The sequence below is a fragment of the Condylura cristata genome, unplaced genomic scaffold (assembly GCF_000260355.1).
Source record: "Condylura cristata isolate star-nosed mole 26May11 unplaced genomic scaffold, ConCri1.0 scaffold00033, whole genome shotgun sequence".
Classification (NCBI taxonomy): domain Eukaryota; kingdom Metazoa; phylum Chordata; class Mammalia; order Eulipotyphla; family Talpidae; genus Condylura; species Condylura cristata.
The window spans coordinates 11,470,712-11,489,721 of record NW_004567134.1 but is presented as its reverse complement, the minus strand read 5'-3'; the positions used below and the strand labels follow the sequence as shown (position 1 = coordinate 11,489,721).

The 19,010-nt window shown below is 48.2% G+C and overlaps 1 protein-coding gene across 1 annotated transcript in view; it reads left to right on the top strand.

Annotated features, from left to right (window-relative positions):
- Positions 1-14,583, top strand: part of TXNRD3 (thioredoxin reductase 3) — an 18,984-nt gene extending 4,401 nt beyond the window's left edge. The window contains exons 5-15 of the mRNA XM_012732213.1: positions 973-1,092; positions 2,811-2,953; positions 4,288-4,403; positions 5,091-5,316; positions 5,874-5,966; positions 6,739-6,815; positions 7,682-7,838; positions 8,994-9,101; positions 12,468-12,563; positions 13,570-13,704; positions 13,894-14,583. Coding sequence (XP_012587667.1) covers positions 973-1,092; positions 2,811-2,953; positions 4,288-4,403; positions 5,091-5,316; positions 5,874-5,966; positions 6,739-6,815; positions 7,682-7,838; positions 8,994-9,101; positions 12,468-12,563; positions 13,570-13,704; positions 13,894-13,956 — 1,334 coding nt within the window. The 3' untranslated portion in view covers positions 13,957-14,583. The remainder of the gene's footprint in view (positions 1-972; positions 1,093-2,810; positions 2,954-4,287; positions 4,404-5,090; positions 5,317-5,873; positions 5,967-6,738; positions 6,816-7,681; positions 7,839-8,993; positions 9,102-12,467; positions 12,564-13,569; positions 13,705-13,893) is intronic.
- The last annotated feature ends 4,427 nt before the right edge of the window (positions 14,584-19,010 follow it).

Genomic DNA, 19,010 nt, shown 5'->3' with positions numbered 1-19,010 from the left:
GAGGACGATGGGTCAGGTGGCCTTGCCCTCTGCTTCCGGTTGGACTCAACGAGGTTGGGACAGTGTAGTGAACGGGGCTGGAATCTTCCTTCCTCTGACTCCCTCCCTGCTGCTCCCTGCAGACTGGGCTTCAGCCCCCTAAGAAGACCACCCCCACCCCCGCCGCCCCTACCCCGCTTTCGGGTGTGGCGTGGCCCTGGCTCAGTGTGTTTGCCCTTTCTCACCAGCTTGGAGACAGGCCCAGGGCCCACTGTTCTTCCTGCCCACACCCCTCTAATAATTGCTTATTTACCCAGCATAAGGCTGGCATGAGCTTCTCTACCAGAACCCTGATAAAAAAGGAAAATAATTTTTAAAATTCCGAATTAAAAAACGTTTGCCTAGATTTTATGTAGGAAAGCTGATTTACCTTGCTTTTCGCCTAATATTGGTGTGGTGTGAGCACACTTGGCTTTTTCTTTCTCTCTCCTCGCTCTTCTCTCTTTTCCTCTTCTCCTCTCTCTCGCCTGCTCAGCAGGAGCCTCTGACCCCGACACCAGGAGACCCAGAGCCCACGAGACCGTAGGACTCGTGCCCTGCACGGCACGCAAGTGCTCGACTGTGTTGTGCTGTTCAAGACTCAGAGTAGCTGCCAGCAGGCAGTTGTGGGGGGCGCCGGGGCTGGCAGGAGTCAGTGTCAGAGGAGGGGTGCCGGAAGCCAGGCTCTGGCCCTCGGCGTGGCGTGTCTCGTTCATCACTACTTTGTGGGTCAGACTCAAGTTCTCGACTCTGTCCCCAAAAGCTGTTCACATGCAGGTCTCAAGGACCTTTGGCTGTAACGCTGGGGTTCATCATTTGCATTACTGTGGGGTGAAGTGTTGACCGCAGCGCCCTTCAGAGTTGTCATTTCCGCGTGCTTTGATAACGCCCACTGCATGTGGTGCATACATCCACATACATGCGGAACAGTAAAGCTGTGATTTTCTTCCTCAGGTCTTGGAGGTACATGTGTGAACGTGGGCTGTATCCCCAAGAAATTGATGCACCACGCTGCCCTTTTGGGTCAGGCATTAACTGACTCGCGGAAATACGGCTGGGAATACAGTCAACAAGGTGGGTAGTAGTATGTGAAAGTAGAGATTGGGGAAACAGAGGAAAGAATGAGTTTCTTAGAGAGAGACTTGCTGTTTATTTTGTATTCATTTAATAAGCATAAACTAAGAGCTCACTCTGTGCCAGCTGGGCACAGAGGACCCGTTCAAACACGACCTCACCGTTGCCTCAAGAGGGACTTTGTTGCAGCTACAACCATTCCAGACCCTCAGCAGAACGTGAGAGATAATAATCGCTGTTTTCTGATTGCTTGCAAGTATAAAGAAAGCAGTATAGTGAGGGCGATGATTTGAACTTCAGCCATTGTGATAACATTGTCTGTTTTATCAGTGATTTTGTAGGTCTTTGGTTATTGAAAGATGAAAAACAAATCCATCTTATAAGCACTGACTGGTTAGGCTGTGAGGGCATAATATGCAGGAAATACAGACCCTGCCCTTAAGCCACAGGCGGTCCGAGGAGAGGAGAGAGTGGGGCTTCCAGAGCACTGTCTTCCCGGTGCCGCTTGGGGCCTCGACTAGAGGCCACTTGAGGACCAGGTGGGCGTCACCGGAGGCGGGACACTTGAGACAGCCAACATTTTGGCCCAGGCTATGTGAATGTGGCCCCTGGTGGAGAGTGGTGGGAGCAAAGAACGGGAGAGGGATTTGGGAGAGGGGAGAAGCAAGCAGGTCCTGGCGACTTTCAGATGCCCCGAAGGAGGCGCGTTTGACGCCACAGGTAGTAAACGTGTGAACAGTTTCGGTGGGAGAGAGAGACCCACGAACCAAGTTTGGATTCTGATCCTTCTGGTGGCACCAAGGAGCTTGGAAGGCTGGAGGCGGGAAGCGCCAGGGCAGGCCCTAAGACAGGCGACGAGGCGGTGCTGTTCGTAAACCAGAGGACCACAGATGGGGCCGAGTGGACAGAGTGGGCAGTGTGACCGTGGGCTGCAGGGCACAAGATGGAAGTAGGGGAGAGGGGAGCCAGGACACAGGCCTGGCTGGAAGCGTGATGCATTTGTTGAGAATGAGAACGGGCAGGTTTGGGTGAGTGGGTGACCACCCCAGTGGTGGGGTTCAGCATAAAAGGTTGAGGTTGGACACGTTTTCCCAGTCACCTCCAGGGAAAACGTTGGTCAAGCTAATAGTTTCAGCTGTTGTAGATGAGATGAGGGCTCTCCTTTTGGTAGTGCATCTTCCGGGTAGAATTCACTTTCGAGAATTCTCCCTTATTTTTTCATCCTGCCTGGGTGTTTCCCATCAGGTGCTTTGGAATGTCCCGCGCGGGTTCGATACCTGAGCACTTAAAGCAGGTCTGGGCCAGGCCTGAGTTTCAGAGCCACAGCATGTAGGTGAGGGCTGAAGACTTAGGAACTAGCTGAGTTCTCTTGGGAGAACATAAGGACAGAAGAATGCAGAAGACAGAGACAGAATCCTGAAATATTTTAGTGCCCGTGGTAAGTGGGTAAAAATTAGGGGAAAGCAGGAGAGTTGTGTCAAGAAACCTGGAAGGTTCTATTTTTAAGGACAAGATTTAGAACTTAGGGACTCTTAAAAGAGCAGGAAATGCTGCAGGAAAGCTATAACAGGCATAAAAAAGATTTAAGTTGCTAATTATCTTCTGTTTACTTCCTGAATCTTAAAGCAGCGTACAGTACGGCTCGTGTGTGACTCTACATAACTCACCGTTAAAAATAAAATTCACTTAACACCTTTATCCTGATTATTTATTTTCAGTGACACACAACTGGGAGACCATGAGAGAAGCAATTCAGAACCACATCGGCTCTCTGAACTGGGGCTATAAGGTGTCCCTGCGGGAAAAGGCTGTGACCTATATCAATTCCTACGGAGAATTTGTCGATCATCATAAAATAAAGGTGCCGCACGAGTTTTATCTGCAGTGCATGCTCTTACGCTTGTTTGCGCTTGCACTCAATAGAATTCCACAGTATGGACTGCAGCTAGCGAGTGCGCGCCGGGATGCACACCCCACATGTACATGCATCTCCCCATTGTCTGAGTTCCAGAAAGTTCTCTTTAAAGAACTCTGAAAGGGGTGATTTGCCTTTTGATTTCATTCCTTAAGAGAAAAAATGGTTAGTCTATCTAAACAGATCAAAGTTTGAAAGACTAAAAAGAGAAAGCCTTATCCAAAGCTAGAATATATATTATTTGTAAACGCATTAACCGATGTGTATCAGAGTTAGTGTATTTGATAGGTTTGTTCTATCTTCTAAGGGTCCTAAGATCAGTAAGGGAGGAAAATGCGGTCATTTTAATGGACATAGACATTGACACTGGAGTCAGGACACCCCATCAAGCTGTCCCCCTTCTGTGCTGCCTCATGCAGCACAGTGTGGGGTGACCTTGACGAGCTGAGGTTGTGCTGTAGCCATTTGCCACCTCTGGGACAGCGTGGAGTGGGTCGCCCCCCTCCCCTGCTGCACACAGGCAGCTCACTGCCTTATCACGGGCACCGTGCTGGAAACGCCAGGCGGTTTGTTGTATTTCATGAGTCTAGTTGGCCTGTCACCGCAGCCCGCGCTCTCCCTCCCGCCCCCGAGCGGCCTTGCTCCTTTGGCATCCTCCTTCGGCCACTTCCCGTCCTGCAGCTGGACCTTCAGCTTCCTCCCCCGACCCCAGCCGACAAGTGCAGACCCCTGAACAGGTCCCCGCATTCCCTGCACGCAGCTGTTAAACTCTCTGTGTGGGTATTTAAAGTGAAAGTGAACATTCTGAGAGTGAAAGTGCCTTTATGGTTTACTTGTACAGTTGGAGCTAAACATGAGCAACTTTATTGGTTCCCCGTGGACTAAATTTGTAGACAGGCACATGAGGATTTTACTTTTTGGCTCTGATCTGTCAGTGTCACTTCCCCGTGACATGTGTCCTCATTTCATGTCCCTTCTGGCCACTTGCTTCCTCAAACACGGCTGGCTTTCTGGCCAGGCGCTCTGACGCTCTGCTCTTACCTCGGCTGCCTTCCTCTCCACATCACCTCACGCCTCTCTCGCCACCTTGGACGCACCTCACAGGATCACCAGCCCTCTCCTCCCCTCCTGCAGTGGGCTCTGGTTGTATTTCATAGAGACGGGCTTCCAATACATGATCTTTGCACAGCCGAGCCTATGGCTTGGGAAACACAGCTGGGTAAGTTCATCCAGGTTCTGTAGAGTGTTGAGAAAGTGACATCTGCTTTTCGTTTTTCAAGGCAACCAACAAGAAAGGACAGGAAACTTGTTACACTGCTGCCAACTTTGTCATAGCAACAGGAGAACGACCTCGGTATTTAGGGATCCCCGGTGACAAGGAGTACTGCATTACGAGGTAAGATGAACTAGGCCATTCGAACTGTAAATCATGTTTTCATGTTCCCGACGCATTTACTGCCTGAGTTTTTGCACAGAAGATTTGAATTGATGACAGAAGGTGCAAGAAGCTAAGTAGTGAATGTTAACAGAACAAAGAAACAAAGTTAGGGAGATGGTAAGTTCAAGTTTATGCACAGAGGTATCCTGTATGTTTCTTGGTCCTTTCTCAAGGTGGCCTGGGAATTTGGTTCTAAATTTCCTGGACACCAAAGCCAATGTAGCTGCTTCTAATAAAGAGACTTACTAGGCCTTTTCCCTGGATGGCTATAATAAGGACATTGGATGACACGGCCTAATGCTTTTCCAACACTTTTGACGTCGTGTATACTAAATCATTTCAGGCGAACACTTACACATTAAAAACAGTATTTCTTGTTACCACATATAATGTAGCCTGTTTTCTATTCTGTTATTTTGTTCTTTTTTTTTACCTTTGCTTGTGACCCACTAATTTGGCAAAAATGGAGATAAACTTCCTGTTTCACAGTTGACAGAGTTACAAACTCCAAAACACTATTTAATCTTTTAGCATTTCTTCATTCAATTGCACAGTGAAATCTTGAAAGACCAGTGCACAGTGAAATCTTGATCACTCGTTTCATTTTTATTGTTTAGATGTTGTTGCTTTTTTTTCTTTTTTCAGTGATGACCTTTTTTCTCTGCCTTACTGCCCGGGCAAAACGTTGGTGGTGGGCGCATCCTACGTTGCCCTGGAGTGCGCAGGGTTTCTGGCTGGCATTGGCTTGGATGTCACAGTGATGGTGCGTTCAATCCTTCTCCGTGGCTTTGATCAAGAAATGGCAGAGAAAGTGGGGTCCTACATGGAGCTGCATGATGTTAAGTTCTTAAGGAAATTTGTGCCTGTGAAGGTGAGTCTGAATGGCCTTTGGGAGTCCTTATGCTCTCTCTAGCGTTTTACTTTATCCCCTCCTTCCTCCATTTCATTCAGGAAACTAGTGTACAAGCAAAGAAAGCCTGAAAGATGGCGCTCCCAGCCCCCAGAGCTGCAGGCGGGGCTCTCGATTGTCCCTCTTGACCGGAGCGAGGCCCGGTGTCCTCACTCTGGTCACACACACGTGCACGTACACCCGTGACTGTTTGCTGTCATCTTTTTTTTTTTTTTAGATTTATTTATTATCTATGCATACAGAACTGGGGTACAAGCCAGAGGAGCAGGGGCAGTGAGAGGCTTCACCAGAGAGAGTGAGGAGCAGAATAGGTAGATTAACGAAGTACACTGCTGAGGGGAGCAGCGGGTGGGTGTCACAGGAGAGGTCTGCTGTGCCATGGGGTCACCTCCGGGGCGGGGATCGAACTCTCACTGAAGCCTCAGCTCGCTTGCAGTGCTGCGTCCTAACCTGTTGTGCCACTATGGAGGGCCCTGCTGTCATCTTTATAGAATTGTCTCATTACTTGTCCTTATTAGATTCAACAGTTGGAGAAAGGCTCACCTGGAAAGCTGAAAGTTGTGGCTAAATCCACCGAAGGCCCAGAAACGTTTGAAGACGTGTATAACACAGTAAGTTTTTATGTTACCAGCAGTAAGTAGTCAAACAAGTGAGCACAGTTGGAACTCATGGGAAGTTGTATCAGGCTTAAGCTTTTAAACACTGTTTTGTAAAACTGGGATGCTTTTTCTGACTCCTCTGTTTTCACCTTTATTTTGTTAATGTGATGAATTGTATTGTTGATTTTGGGTGTTAAACCAAATTTGTATTTTGTGACGAGCCCGGTGGGTCATATATTGTGTCCTTTTTATGTTTTGCTACAGTTGATTTGCTAACATTTTGTTAAGATTTTTCACCCGTGTTTGTGAAGCATATTGGTTTATAATTTAATATCCTTGTCTGACTTTGATGTCAGATGTTTATGCTTGTCTCGTAAAAAAGTGCTGGGAAGTGTCTCCTGCTTCTTTTCTGGACGAGCTATATACCATTAGATTCTATTAGTGACGTCACCTGGGGCTGGAATTAATTTACACATTGTGGATTCAGTTTCTAAATCCACCATGGACTGAGGGGCATCAGCAAGAGAAGTACTGGGTTATTAAAAACACCCGTCATGCTTTTTCTACATTTTTCAAGCAAAAATGCATCGTGACTTTTCCGACAACCCAGCATCTTCTGGAGCCATTGTCCTTGTCTTTCAAGAAATCTAACTGACCTCAGCTGTCAAATTTCTTGACTTAGACTGGTCATAATACTCTCCTTTTGCTGTCTGAAGGATCTGTAGTGATGTTCCCTTTCATTCTAACATTTATCTTTTGTGTTCCCGACCCCTCTCTCAAATAGGTGTTGTTAGCCATTGGCCGTGATTCCTGTACAAGGAAAATAGGTTTGGAGAAGATCGGTGTCAAAATCAATGAGAAGTAAGTGTACATGGCATCATTCATTGTCTGTCCCTGCACAGAGCAGTTTCTACAGAATACCTTAAGCAGTTTTCATTGAGTTATGAAAACACAGAATTTTATAAACATTTTTTTTTTAAGATTTATTTATTCGTACGGAACGGGGGTACAGGCCAGAGGCTCAGGGGAGGTGAGAGGCTTCACCAGAGACAGAGTGGGGAGCAGAACAGGCAGATCGACGAAGTACACTGCTGAGGGGAGCAGCGGGCGGGTCAGGAGAGGTCTGCCGAGCCATGTGGTCTCCTCCGGGGCAGGCGGGAATCGAACTCATGCGGAAGTGGCTTTAGCTTCTCAGTGCAGTGCTTTAACCCGCTGCGCCACCAGGGAGGGCCGAAAACACAGAATTTTAATGCTTTACATTTATTTGATAATAAGTATGGTGCCAAGCTCTGTATTATCCTTTTTTTTTTCATTAACCAGTCAGTAGCTCCTTATTGGGTGCCTTAAAGGATACACACAAAAACATTGATTTTAAAAATAATTGGAAATATATTCACCTGCCGTCTGATTTAGATGAATTTTTGTATGCTTGATCAGGCAAGGAGAAAAATTTCAATGATCTAAGTGTGACTAGGGGAAATCTGAAAATACCCTTGACATCTAAAAACTGGGTGCAGATTCACCAACCAGAAAGGTGTTTTCTTAGGAGCTAGAAAAGTTCCTTGTCTTTTAAGCCATGAGGCTATGGACAGTGATGGATGGCGTGCCGTGCAGGGCTCTTCCAGTGAGGTCTTTTCTCTGTGTGTTTAGGCCTCTCTCCTAAACTGTGTTAGGCACCCACCAGCGTAGTGTGTCATGATGATTGTCTTCTTTCCAAAACTTGATAGGAGTGGCAAAATACCAGTAAATGATGTGGAGCAGACCAACGTGCCCTATGTGTATGCTATTGGGGACATTCTGGAGGGTCGGCTGGAGCTCACCCCCGTCGCCATACACGCAGGCAAGCTGCTGGCTCGAAGACTCTTTGGGAGCCGTTTTGAAAAGGTGAGTTTCTTACTGTTGTTTTAATAGCTGTATCCAGAAAAGCTGAGGCTTCCCCTGATACTCCTTCTCCTTTGCTAAGAAAAGGAGCTAAAGGAATCTCTTGAGAATGGGGCCTCCCTGTGAGCCCTGGGGTGTGGGGTCAGTGCTGGTCACTTGAGTGGATTGGTGGGCATTGTGGGCCTGTGAGAAATCAGAAACTGCTAAGGCAGACCCCATGGTTATCTGATTTTTCTCTAGGCACAGAAAACAAAACAGATGCCTGAATTATGCACGCTTTCAAATTAACAGTAGTGTGAGAGCGTTTAGGCTGGAGGACCTAAGCTCACTGGGCGGCAGTTCTGAACCTGGGCTCCTTCTTTTGCTTGCAAGGGAGGGATTTGGCTTGGCCCGGTTCCTTTGCCTTGCGTAGACACTGGCCAGTGCGTGTGTTAACTTTGGGTTAGCTGCCCACACCTGACCTGATCACTGTAGCCAGCTGACCGGGCTGGGGCCCACGGGGTGCTGCGGGCAGCGGTGATCCCTGAGGGGCTGTGGATGGGCCGCACAGTGACCTCCACCTCTGGCTGCACCTCCATCTCGCTGCCCACCCACGGCTCTGTCCACACCCGCGGTGGAGCAGTGCGGCGGCGCGCGCCGCTCTTCTCCACAGAGAGGTCTGCTCCGCGCGGTGGCCACCCGCCGCCCGCTGGCGCCCCCACCCGGCGCCGTGTGGGCTCCCTGACGTCTCCTGGGACGGGCACACGTGCTCTGCGTCTGCCTGTCGGGGCTCCGCGGGGCGCCGTGCCGCCCTCTCCCCTGGGTGGTCTCGGGGCCAGAGCTTGAAGGGGCCGGGGCAGCTCAGCTCCCCGGCAGGATTGCGCAGAGGGAGAGAAAACATCCTAGCGAGTGTGCACAGGGCGCCTCACCCCCCACCACCACTTGGGGCCTGGGACCGCAGCCCCATTGTTGGTCGTGACCAGTGCATGACCGCCCTGGGGCCGAAGGGTCACCCCTTCTCCCTTAGTGTGACACCCCATCTCCGAATTCTCTAACCTGGCGACCTGTGTGAATCAGCTCTATGGAATTGGACTTATTTTCCTTTTGTAAATGTGCACAATTTAGATTATGGCTGTCAAATATCACAAAATAAGAGAACGTGATTTGTTTCTCTTTCAGTGTGATTATGTTAATGTTCCAACCACGGTATTTACCCCCTTGGAATATGGCTGCTGTGGATTGCCTGAAGAGAAAGCTATTGAAATACACAAAAAAGAGAATCTAGACGTAAGAGGTGTTTTATTGTTTACTTTTAAAGCAATTTCTCCTTCAACTGTCTTGGCAGTCACTTTGTGGTTCTGCAAGTTACAATATATTATTATGGGGTATCATTTCTATTTTTAGAAAATTAGAAATTTAGTCATTTAAAACCTACATCTCTAGCAAAACATAAAAATGCAGTTGGGGAAAGAGGGACATTTGAGCTACAGGTAACAAATGTCTACTTGAGTCCCTTATACAAGGACATTGTTATAAGGTCTTTGGAGAAAGCAGGGCGGCCTCGCGGCCTGGCGGGGGCGGAGAATCTGCACGTGGAGGTCCACCTCCCTGCCGGCTCCTCGCTGGGCCTCGGTGCGAACGTGCGTGCGTGCGTGCGTGCGAGCGAGCGAGCGAGCGTGCGTGCGTGCGTGCGTGCGAGCGTGCAGCCAACTCTGTTCTTGGATACACCTAGCAGCCAAAGTTTGACCTTTCTTCGCTGCCCAGTTTATCTGAGGAGGAGCCACTTAACTCATTGCTTCCCAGTCTTACTTCCAAGTGGCCGGACAGGAGCTTGGCCTGGCCTGCGGGGGTCAGCTGTGCAGCCGCTCCCGCGGGGCACGGGGCAGCCAGGCTCCGTGCCCCCCAGGGCCCGCACCTCGCGGCCCCAGGTGGGGAAGTGGGCGGTTGCCAGGGCTGTCGCCCGCGGAAAGGTGCCTCCCTACACCTTACTTCCCCTCTCCCTTGTGTGTCAGTTGTAGCCTTATTCGTATTTCTTGTATTTCAGTGGGTGCTTTGAGTAGCTTTGTTCTGCACACCCTCCCAACATAGGAGAATTAGGGAGAAATGAACATAGGAGAGTTAGAAAGAGTTAGAGGATTATTACTACTTGATGTTTTAAGCAAAAGAGAATTAAAATCTCAGTTCTCTCCCTTGAAGGCATTTTAATATTCGTGCTAAGCCTTGGCAGGAATATTCCCTAATTAAATGGCTTAGTGACTTATTAAAACTCTTCTTTACATTTCTGGCATTGGGAAAATAGATGATTAAAACTCTATAATGTTATTTTAGGTAGTTATTTTCAATAAGGAGTATGTTCAGAGGACATTATTTTTATCAGTGGTTATAACTAGCTCCTTGTAATAACGACCCATTCTTTTTGCAGTGGTGAACTTTTACTTGGGTCTTAGAAAATTGATGGTAACAATTATGGACTTAACACGCAGTTGGAAGACTTCCTGAAATCAATTAAAAATTAAGATAGACAGGTAGGCAGATGAGAGAAAGAATGTGGAAGACCATAGTCCAGATTATTATATTTTTAAGATGTTAATTGTAATCGCCAGGGTAGCTGCTATGAAAATAGCTCTTAAGAGTATGTAGAAAAGAAGGGAATCAGAGTGGTAGACCATAAAAAAATAAGCTAAATGGGAAAGAGGCAGTACTAGAGGGATGGTGGAGTGAAAAGCATTAAGACTTACAGAAAAGAAAGGCAGGCAACAGGAAGCTTCTTGATCAGCTCTTCATCTAGGTTTATGTTCCAGTGTGAGTTTTTGTGTCCGTGATTAACCTTTACCTAGTAAAGGAAACACTGGTTTTGACTTCGCTCTGCGTGTAACTATAATTGACAGGGTGGAGAGGAGGAGAGCCTGGGTTGAGGGTGGGTGGCCAGGAGGTGCTGAGAGCGCCGGGGGCTGGACACAGAGAGCTAAATCAAATCTGTAAAGCCTAAAACAAGGTCAGTTCATAGTAAGACAAGCATGTTGTCTGAAGGTAAATAACAAAATAAATGAAAGGTAAGTGGCTGCCTGTGAGGACCCTGAAGTGGGTGGGGAGGGCAGAGACTACTGCTTTTCATAGCAGACAGTTACAAATCCTACTGTAATTTAATGAAATTTAAACAAAAGGACAAGCAAAAATCCAAATAAGATCTAAGTAAGAGTGATGGGAGGTTGTAGGGTAGAGACCAGCCCTGTGGAAAATTAAAGTTTATGTCAACTATAATGAAAATTGTGCTGTGGTGGCAGATGGACAGCAGCTTTGAGAAACAACATAAAATCCAGACATTGACTCAAGCGTTTATAGGAATTAGGATGTGGTAAAGTCTGTATTTTAGCTCAGTGGGCAAAAATCTTTATTTAAGGGTGATGGAGTAAATGGACAGCCATTTGGGGAAAAAGTAAAGTTGAATCCACACTTTACACCCACTTTGAACCAGGAGGATTAAAGACTTAAATAAAATCTTTGGAGTAGTAGAAGGAAAAAGCTACACTTAACAAAAGCCAGGGAGAGGAGGGAAGGGTGTGGGAGGGCTCGTTTTCTTGTTCTTTATAGCAGGGAGCCAAGGACTTGTCAGAAACGGAGGCTTGCGGTTTCAAAATCATGTTTCAAAGCTCAGAGTTTCCACCATCTCTTTTCTTAAGACTTAGAGGTGTATTTTAAGAAATAATATCTTAAAGACTTACAGAATAGGCACAGAGATTGAAAGGTTTATATTTAAAGACTTGGAGGAGTTTCTGTTCAATGCAGAGTTTTAATGATATTGAAACACAGAGTTAAGTGAGGGTTTAGAGTTTTTATTGTAAGTAATTAAAACTCTGATAACTTTAAAATAAAAATTTCATCTTTAAGTTCCCTAACATTTAAAATGATTATTAGATAATGGGTTTTTTTTTCTTCTTTACTATGAATTTCTGTACTGCATTCATCGTATAATAAACTTGTATCTTTTTGTAAAAGCAAAACAATCAAAATATAAAATACGTAATCTACATAATCTCACTAAAGAGCAGAGAATTGGGATTTCCACCCCTCTAGAGTGAATACAGGTGAGAACACAGCTCTTAGCTGGCATTGAACTTTAACTCATCACCTTCTATATACATGGGAGGAGCGCCCTGGAGAAGTGCAATCTCGGGGTGCTGTGGAGGGTACTGTGCCCTTGGGCCGGCGTGAGGGCTTCCAGGTAGCATAGGTAACATTCGTAGTGTCTTTGAATGGCTATACCTGCTGTATTTTTCTGCTTTTCCCAGATTCAGTTTGAATATGAGCATGGAGGTCGGCTGTGAACTCATTGAGGCAGAAACTCGGCCTTTATCTGCCGCTGCACCTCACAAGACCCCGGAAGTTGGCCTGGGGACCGGGGGGCCTCATGTCTGACAAATGGAATTTACTTAGGAGGGAATTTTTTTTTTCACTTGACAGTAGAGCAACACAAAAATCCTAGTTTTGCAGCTGGCATCTTAGGAGTTCTGGCCCAGAAGTTCTCATCAGATACATAAAGTTGGAATCTAGCATTTCCAGAAGCTGATAGAGTATCCTCTTTCCATAGTTAAAAAGTGCTACAAGGAGTGGTTTTCGTGGACACTAATCTTGGCCCTTGGCTCTCTCTTCCAGGTGTTTCATACTTTGTTCTGGCCTCTTGAGTGGACGGTGGCCGGCAGAGACAACAACACCTGTTATGCAAAGATAATCTGCAATAAATTCGACAATGTATGTAATTGGGCTGGCAACTGAAATGCTTTGATTCTAGAGATGAGCTTTTACGATCTCTGGAAAGAAAACTTTCAGAACAAAGCAGACATCCTTCAAGTTGGTACCCATGGAATGTGTGTGCCAGGTTGAGCCAGGACAGCTAACAACTGAGGCCTATCAACACCTTCTCACAGTAATCACTGGAAACTGCCTCGTCCAGAACTAGATCATCACGTAATAAAGCATGAAGGTTTAATGCACATTTGCAGATGGGCTGAGGGTGTGAAAGCCTTCAGGAGAGGTTCCACCCACAGCCCCCTGGCCTCAGGCTCCCTGCCCCTAAGAAAGGCTCCCATCACGGCTGGCTTCCTTGACCTACTGTTCTTTCTCTAGGATGTCAGGAAGCAAAAATTGTTGCTTCTGCTGCCCTGTCCTTTCTCTCCCCCTGTTGTATACTTTTACTGCTGAAAATCAAGATGGAAGAATAGAACCTGGTGAATAAACTGACAGGAGAGTCTGAATGCAGCGTTAGCTCCCTGCCTCCTGGCTGCTCACCAGGGCCCCTCGCACCTTCCAGCGCTCAGCCCTGGGAACAGGCCCTGTGTGGGTTCCCCGGGATCTGTGAGGGTCAGGGCCAGGCCGCTTCCTGTGCAGGAATCACTGCAATTCCTGGAGACCCGCGGCCCTCACGCTACCCCAGCGTGGGACTGTGATTCGATCTGTGCTCTTGGTGAGCGCCATCTCAGAGTCATTTGGAAATTCACATCATACTAATGAACTCCTTCATGCCGTGGGCACATTGCTTGTTCTAGTAAATTTGAGTGCAAATTAACTCAGAATGTGCATTTACTGGCTCATTTAACAGATCCTCACTGTGGCTCCCTTTCGTGTGGTGTTCTGCACTCCCTGCAACACCCGAGTTCCTGTAGTAGAGGCTGTAAATTGTAACTGTGAACTTGCAATGAATGGGTTCTCATCAGGCCATTCATCCCTGGCTTCCCTTTGTTCTATTTCTGTGTTGAAGGACCGGGTGGTAGGATTTCATATTCTCGGACCAAACGCGGGCGAGATTACCCAGGGATTTGCAGCTGCCATGAAATGCGGGCTCACCAAGCAGCAGCTCGACGACACCATAGGAATTCACCCCACGTGCGGCGAGGTACAGAGGCTTTATTTTTACCTTCCATGGGTATTCTCTGAAAAACGTGCTGTCAGAAAGATGTTATCCAAGGAACTGCTTTGTTGATTTCAAAGGATAACGTAGGAGTAATCGTTCGAATGAGTTTTCTTGAAGCAATACTGAAATATTGACGGCTCAGTAGAAATGTGTTTTCTTCCTTTCCAACAGGTCTTCACAACACTGGAAATCACCAAGTCGTCGGGACTAGACATCACTCAGAAAGGCTGCTGAGGTTAGGCCCGCTGCTGTGTTGGTTTTCCTTGTCATTGTCCCTTGTCTTCCGAAGACAGCGCGGGACCCCTGCCAGCTTCTCTGCGCGGCCGGAGATGAGGATCAGACAAGGAGACCGGGCAGCAGCGGGCGTCTGCCCTGCTCTGCTGACGGGAGAGGCAGGCACACTGCCTACGTGACGTCTTAGCTCGGAACCTCTCCTTGAGGTGAGCCAAGGTTGATGCTCTTCCAAGTCAGAACTGAGCTTCCCTCCCAAAGACCTTCCAGTCACACAGCGCACCTACGTGCCTTTCCTGGCTGCTCGTGTTTAGCCCTTTGCTTTCTTGTGCCTATGGAAATATTTCCCAGTGCTGAAGCTGACCAGCGTGGTGGTGTCCCCGAGCCTGGTGGCCGTGAGAGCGCCATGGAGGTGCCCTGTGGCTGGAGCAGAGGCCAGGGGCGTGGGTGGAAAGTGCCTTCGCCCGGGCTCAGTGGCTGTCTCCCCCGCAGCGCCTTCCTGCCACGTCAGAACCCTGCCCTCCCCCGCCCCCGCCGGCCTCGGCCTGCAGGCCCTGCTTGGAGCTCTGGGCTGCCCCAGGGTCTCATGTCAGAGAGAGGCTTGAATTTGCTTTTCATGTTGATGGTGATATTAAAAGGTTTTCAATACTATATCATGTGAAATCTGATTCATTTAAAACTGTGGGGGATGATTCCATCCACGATCTAGTTAATCTAGCCAAGTGCAGTAAAGGAGCAGATGACCTTATGCGGTTGCATCTGATGAGATGTGAACTTGAACTTAAACACATCGGCATCTAAAGGGCATGAGGCAGGACACCTCAGCCTGTCCAGGACATTTTCCTTGGGGAGAACCTCATGTTTTCTTGAGGTGCCCTCTGCACGGCTGCCCCTGCAGGCTTTGATAGATGCTTTTGGTGGATTCAACTAAAATGCTAGAAAAATGAATGTTTAAAAAATTGCGCTACCATATTGCTAAGTACAGATACAACCAAAACATTTCCAGAACCCTAAATGAAACGAAACCAGGAACTCTGAAAATCTTATTTCTGCTTTGCATTGAACTGTGGGTAAAAAGCTTAAGCCCAGGCCTGCCCAAGGTGGACTTTTTAATAGGAAAACTTTGGGTAAAGCTGGAACCCCAGTGAGCTCCATGGTGAAAGGGGGTATAGAAAACACAACTGTGACTCACGGAAAAAGGTGGCAGAGAAGCTTGCCTGCTTCCTCACTGGCATGGGTGGAAGGGAATGATTCGCCCCCCAAATTTTTCCAGGTTACAGATCACTGGAAAGGCCAGTGATGTTCCCTTTGCAGGAAGGAGAGCTGTAGTTGTAATCTCACACACCCGTTGCCCCCCCCCCCCCCTTTATCTTTTCTCCACCTTCCTCTTCTCAGGTTAAGATGAACCCTCTGTAATGGTGCACAATTAGTTTTACCTGGGAAAGAAAACCTGTATGCATCTAATAACATATAGGTGGCTTTCAGGTGGAAAAATTGGCACTCCTCCATTATAGTGGAAATTTTACTATACCTCAATAAAGTATTAGAGAAACAAATCACCAAAGATATAAATTAGAACAGCATTATTAATAAGCTTGGTTTCATGGATGTATGAGGAAGGCTACATCCAACATGAGAACCTCCTTTTAAGCGCACATAGAATATTTATGGAATTTTCCATGTGGTAGGCCACAAAGACTAGGCTCACCAAATTTGAGAAGACTGGTATACAGAATGGGGCAAAAGGATTTCAGCTGTGAGACTGACACTAAGACCCTAAAGACCTGAAATCCATCCAGGATAATAGAAAGTGGAGCGTGACAGTGTGAGGTGAGTGAAGGGCTAGTGGAAGGCCAAGCTGGAAAGAGCTAGGTGAGCCAGGACCCAGTCACAGAAGCGGGGAATTCTGGGAAGAGGGTAGGTCAAAGCATGAAGATAGGGTATATCCCATGACTTCAGAGGTGTGACAGAATGAATCACTTAGCTTGTCCTGTTAATCCTCAAGCACAGACAGTATTGCCTGAGTCACAGAACTGAATAACATGCGTGCCCACCACATAGCATGTTGGTGGAGTATCTTTGGTTCTGTGATGATAAGGAAAGTTCTTGTAGACACAGTATGGGGGACTATCGACACATCAGCGCTTTGTCTGATTTCATTGTGGCCGGCGGTCTCTAAGTTGGCCCCCAAGTGGACCCCAAACTTCTGGTAGTCACGTCCTTGTGTCATTCCCCCACCATTATACTGTGTTTGGCCTGGGTGGCCAGCAGCGTATGGTAGACCTGATAGTTGGTCACTTCTTAAAATTAGGTCATCCGAAGACTAGCTAATGTTGGTCACTCTCCTTCACTGTCTCTCGGGTCACTTGTTCTGGGAGAAGCAGCTGCCCTGTCAGGAAAACTCAGGACACCCATGGAGAGGCCCAGATGGTGAGGAGCTGGAGTCTCCAGTCTGCCGGCATCCGTGTGGGTGAACTTGGAAGGAAATGCTTCCTGAGGGGCCCTCCCTGGTGGCGCAACAGATTGGAGCACAGCACCAGAAAGCTGGCTGCAGCCGCTTCAGCACCGAGTTTGATCCCCGGCCAGGTTGCTGACCCACAGGGCATAGCAGACCTCTCCTGTCTCTCCACTGCTCCCCTCAGCAGTGTACTTCGTCAATCTGCCTGTTCTGCTCCCCACTCTGTCTCTGGTGAATCCTCTCACTGCACCTCTGGCCTCTACCCCAGTTCTGTATGCACAAATAAATAAATCTTTTTTTAAAAATATTACCGCTTCCTTAGGCCAACCTCTCTTCAGCCAATACCTCGACCTCAGTCTCAAGAGACTGGGCCAAACAATCTAGTTTGGCTATTTCCAGAGATAATAAATATTTATCTTTCAAGCTGCCAAGTTTTAGAGTAATGTTTCCCATAACAACAGATAAAGAAGATGTTTACCAATTAAATAAGTATAAATCTGACCAGATAACAATAATGTCATGGGGCTTTCTTCTTAGGGCAGACAAAACAAACCTCATCTAGATTTGAGATTTCAACAAAAAGGGAACAGGAATACAGTCTTAGCTCTGAACTTATCTCACCATTGCAAGTAGGGAAGCTTCAGGAGCCTCCCTGGGGTCTCCTGAGCCCTGGGCCCTGCTAAATCTTGAGCATCCTTGATGGAGGAAGCGCACATGTGAAAGACGGCTAAGGAACCTGTTCAACGCACAAAGCCGGGCTAACTAGATGTAGCAAGGGAGAGAGAGCGCTGTCCCGGCAGAGTCTTAGTGTCACCTCAGACGGGAGGGAGGGGTGAGTGCTTAAGAGGACTTGGGGGACAGGTGTATGACAGGCAGCCCTGGTTAGATCTGTGAAGCAGGCTGGCTTTAGAACTGAGGTTATGGAATCACACTGCTCCTGTCACTGTACTCTTCTCCGGGAACATATAGGTCAGTGAGCTTGTTGAAACAGTTCAAGCTTAAATAATTTGTTGTTCCGTGTGTTTTAGTGGCCTTCATCTGCTGAGTAACAGCAGTTTTTCAAGGGGCGGTCCATTTTATTTCCTAAGAGGACCAAGCACTGCCTAACAAAGAGACCTGCTAGGAATGTATTGCAAGAGGTGGCCAAATATTTGTGGAGATGTCCGCCTTCACCCACGCTGGAGTAGCAAGCGCTGGGTGCAGTGAGTGCCTCCCTAATGAGGAAACGAGAGGAAACAGGAAGTGACTGCATCTGATATGGAACACCACACAGCGCACCTGGGTGTATGAAGGTCCAGGAAATCTGGGAACATATGTGGTTATGCCTCCGTGGGAGACCAATTCATCACAAGAGCCAGACTCACATTATCTGAAGTCTCAGGCTTCCCAGGTCTCAGACCCCTCCACTCCTGGCCCTGGGAAGAATTCCTGCAGCCTGCTGTTGCTGTTCCCTATTCTGCCACAGGATGGCACCAGAGAGCCAGCAGCCACAGCTGCAGAGAGGGGCTGGTCCCAGGGGTGCTTGTGGGGGCGAGGGTGCCCACAGGCTGCTGGCCTTGGGCTCCCAGGCACAGCTCTCAATCTCAGCACCACTTCATGACTTCTTTCTGTCCTGCAAAAGTCTTCATAAGTCCAGGGGCTCAAACCCTGTGCCTCTGGGACCAGGCCAGGTGCAAAGCATTTCCACATGCCAGGCCGCAGGCTCCACTCGGCCCCGCCCACGGTGGCCACCTGTCAACACAGACCTGGGGGGCAGGTGCCTCCAAATGGTGAAGAAAAACAGGGAGTTCCTGTTTCTATGTGAATCTCTTTCAAACAAAGGAAGCAAACTCCTTTTTCAATCAGCTTAACTGAAGTAGCCACCACTACGGCCATTAAAATGGACAATTTCATGACCCTAACAAAGGTCCCAGCGCCCACTTGAAGCCCTCCCCTGAACACTGACCCTTGGTGGCAACTGGCCTGTCTCCATCGCTCTGACCTTGCAAGTGGCATCTTACGGTCTGTCAACTTTGGTGGCTCGTTCTGTCCATTCAACGTGCCGCAGCTGCAGGACCCACTGTCCCAGGGTAGGGTGCTGGGCCATGGGAGTAATGACACCCCAGTTGTCCCCAACTGACCAGTCTGAGCCATTTCTGTGCCTTTGAGGTGCCTCGTCATTCCTTGCTCACTTTCCTGCTTTCCGGCCAGCAGAATATTCTAGACCCACATGTCTGTGCGTGGGTGTGCTTATGCAGGTAAGTCCACATACGTGACCACCTAAAGGGGACTAATCAGTGGCCTGGTACGTCCACAATGCTGCTCAACCACCACGCCAATGGCGTTCCAAATTTACCCCACAGATAAGAGAAACCTGCACCACTGATAGTAACAGCCGCCCAGCGCCGGCCTGGCTCCTCCCTTCAGGGGTTTGGCAGAGCACCTCAGACTGTTCCCCACGGGGCAGTGGAGGGGGGGCAGTTCTCATTGCAGCTGGCCACTGGGGGTCTCGCCTTCTCCCAGCCCACCGCGGCAATGATGCACAGGCACCTGGCTCCCTGGCACACACTGCACACCTGAGCCCTCCCAGAACCCCTTGGCCTATGCCTTGCCGGTTGGC